The sequence below is a fragment of the Mandrillus leucophaeus genome, unplaced genomic scaffold (genome assembly GCF_000951045.1).
Source record: "Mandrillus leucophaeus isolate KB7577 unplaced genomic scaffold, Mleu.le_1.0 Scaffold20, whole genome shotgun sequence".
NCBI lineage: Eukaryota > Metazoa > Chordata > Mammalia > Primates > Cercopithecidae > Mandrillus > Mandrillus leucophaeus.
Genome location: NW_012102032.1, coordinates 1,412,622 through 1,415,945, shown reverse-complemented (window position 1 = coordinate 1,415,945; position 3,324 = coordinate 1,412,622). Strand labels below are relative to the sequence as shown.

General features: G+C 35.8%; 1 protein-coding gene across 2 annotated transcripts in view; it reads left to right on the top strand.

The window, feature by feature from the left end:
- Positions 1 to 3,324, top strand: part of BRIP1 (BRCA1 interacting protein C-terminal helicase 1) — a 190,342-nt gene that overhangs the window by 9,941 nt on the left and 177,077 nt on the right. For both annotated transcript variants that reach the window (XM_011979158.1, XM_011979159.1), the window contains one exon: positions 806 to 979. In XM_011979158.1, the coding sequence (XP_011834548.1) occupies positions 806 to 979 (174 nt within the window). The remainder of the gene's footprint in view (positions 1 to 805; positions 980 to 3,324) is intronic.

Below are 3,324 nucleotides of genomic sequence, written 5' to 3'. Positions count from 1 at the left end.
AAAAAAAAAAAAAAAAAAAAATTTTGTATTTGAAATAGAAGTATAATGTGGGGAATGATTTAATCCTTATGTGTTAGATTATTATTTCATATATTGAACTTTCAAATTCTTCATTTAGGGAAAATTAAGAATATACTTTAGGTCCTTGTTTCAATCCATTCTTGAATTTTAGATGAATCTTAATGAATACTTGAGTAGTTGTACTTTTATTACATTATTAATCTTAGATTATTAGATTTGTACAGATTACATAAATTGGTGATAATTTCCCTATAAATGTTTTTGTTTTTCTTTTTGAAGCAGAGTCTCGCTCTGTTGCCTATGCCGGAGTGCAGTGGCGCAATCTCAGCTCATTGCTACCTCTGCCTCCTGGGTTCAAGCGATTCTCCTGCCTCAGCCTCCTGAGTAGCTGGTATTACAGGCGTGCACCACGGTGCCTGGCTAATTTTTGTATTTTTAGTAGAGACAGGGTTTTACCATACTGACCAGACTGGTCTTGAACTCCTGACCTCAACTGATGTGCCCGCCTCAGCCTCCCAAAGTGCTAGCATAACAGGCATGAGCCTGTGTGTCCGACCAAACGTTTTTGGCATATTTCTCTCTTGTCCTAATTTGATGCTGCAGATAAAGTGACCAGCTTGTCCAGGTTTGCCACGTACCTTCCTGGTGTCAGCCCTAAAAATCTTGTATCTTAGAAAATCTCCCAATCCTGGGTGAACTGGGCTGGTTACTTACCCTAGCTGCAGATAATGATTAATGTTTATTTAATTAGATATATTATAAATAGAGGTTCTTTCATTTTTAGAGAAGCCAGCAGATGAGGGCGTAAGTGGGAAAACTGAAGTACCATTGTCATGTTGTTGTACATGCCATTCAAAGGATTTTACAAACAATGACATGAATCAAGGAACTTCACGTCATTTCAACTATCCAAGCACACCACCTTCTGAAAGAAAAAGCACTTCATTAACTTGTCAAGGTAATTTATATTTTGTCTGGGTCAGTTGATATCTGTAATAAGATTCTTAATTATTACTGTTATAAACCCTAATTTATATAAGTTTGGTTAGCATAACTGATTATATATCTCTAGTTTCTCTATTTTAAAATAACACAGAGTGGTCAAAAATCCTTAGATGTTTTTAAATTCTTGGTTTGACTTTTAATTTATTGAGACATTTTGTTGGCCTAAATAATTTTTTAATGAAGGCAATGCAAAATAAATGATTTTCCAAAATTGATGTTATTTGTAGCCAGTATTGTTAATTGTATGTTAGAATTCTATAAAACAATGTTTGTATCCTAAGACAAAATCTAATTAGCCTCATTGATCCATTCTTGACAAGTTTGCCTGGCATTCTGAGACCAGTATCCTACCTGAGAATCAGGTATGTTTATGTGTGATCTTTAAATAATTTTTACTAATTTTAGAGAAATACATTAAGAGTAGCATAAAATAATAATACATTTAAAAAATATTTCTCCTGGTTTTGACTATATAGAAAGGATAGACTATTATTTACCTAAGAAACCTAGGGAACATCCTGGAAACTTTGCCCTTTCTTATTTCTTCATGCACATCTCTGTATCCATTGGTACCTCCATAGTCCAAACTACCATTTCTTGTTTAGAGCATCCAATAACCCTTTTTTCTGCTTTTACTCATGCTATTTCTTTACTAGTCACTGGCAGGGAGACACAGGTTGCCATGATTGACTTAAGTCAAAACAAACAGTATCCATTTCCTAAAATCAAGGATGGAGTCACCTTCCTCTAAAGCACATAACCATACAAAGGATGGTAGATAATTGAACTTCCGGTGGGAATGAGGAAAGAGGAGTGGAATAGTTGTTAAATAGGTGACCAATAGTGTTGTCTGCATTGTTTTGATTTTGGCCTTTTGGATTTCTTTCCTTTCCTTCAAAGATTTATGCTTTCTCTTTCCTCAGAGCCTTTGCTTCTGTTACTGTCTTTTCTGAGCAAAGTTCCATCTTCAACTTATCCTTTTCTTCCTCAGTTTACATGTGACTTTCTTGGGGTATCCATCACTGATTTTTCTGTCAGAGTAGATTTGATTTCCCTATTATAGTCTGTCTTCTCATTGTGTACCTTTCCTTTATAGCACTTGTTACAGTTTGTATTATATGTGTCTATCTAAATCTTTTATTAATCTCTGCTTCCTTGGCAGACTGTATACTTCATGAGGTTTGGAATATTGTCAATTTGCTTACCATTGTATCCCTAGAACTCTAGCAGGGTGCCTGGCATATGGTAGGTGCTAGATAAATATTTGTTGTTAGGAATGACTGGGATTAATTTTCAGCTAATTATAGGAATTCTCGTGTATAATATTTATATACAGCGTTTTAAAAACAACTTTATTGAGGTTTACTTGACATAACAAATTGCATATATTTAAATGGTACACTTTTTTTTTTTTTTGAGACAGAATCTTGCTGTGTTGCCCAGGCTGGAGCGCAGTGGTGTGACCTCGGCTCACTGCAACCTTCACTTCCTGGGTTCGAGCAATTCTCCTGTCTCAGCCTCTCAAGTAATTGGGATTACAGGCGCCTGCCACCACACCCAGCTAATTTTTTGTATTTTTAGTAGGGACAGGGTTTTTTCATGTTGGCCAGGCTGGTCTCGAACTCCTGACCTCAAGTGACCCACCTGCCTCGGCCTCCCAAAGTGCTGGGATTATAGGTGTGAGCCACCAGGCCCAGCCTAAGTGGTACACTTTGATACATTTTGACATATGTACCTCCATGAAACTTTCACCAGAATCAAGATAGTGAACATACGCACTAACCCTGTATTCACTTTCTCCAAAGTTTTTTAAACATGCTCACTTTCCCCAAAAGTTTTCTCAGGACCTTTGTTATCCCTCCTTCCCACCCCTCCGTGACTAACCTCCCTATCCAACCACCTATCTGCTTTTTGTTACTATAGATTAGTTTGCATTTTCTATAGTTTATATAAATGGATTCACACAGGATGTATACTTATTTTGTCTGGCTTCTTTCACTTATGACAATTATTTTGAGATTCTTCCATGTTGTTGCATATATTAATATATTAATAGTTTGTTTTTCTTGTTTCTGATTAAGAGTGCATGGATATACTACAAATTGGTTATCTAATTAGCTGTTTACATACATTTGGGTGATTGCTAGTTCTGGGCTATTACAAAGACAGATACTATGAACATTTGTGTCTACATCTTTGTATGGATGTATGTTTTCATTTCTCTTGGCTGAATACTAGGAGCAGAATGACCAGATTGCTTTGTAGGTGTGTATGTTTAACCTTTTTTTTTTTTTTTTT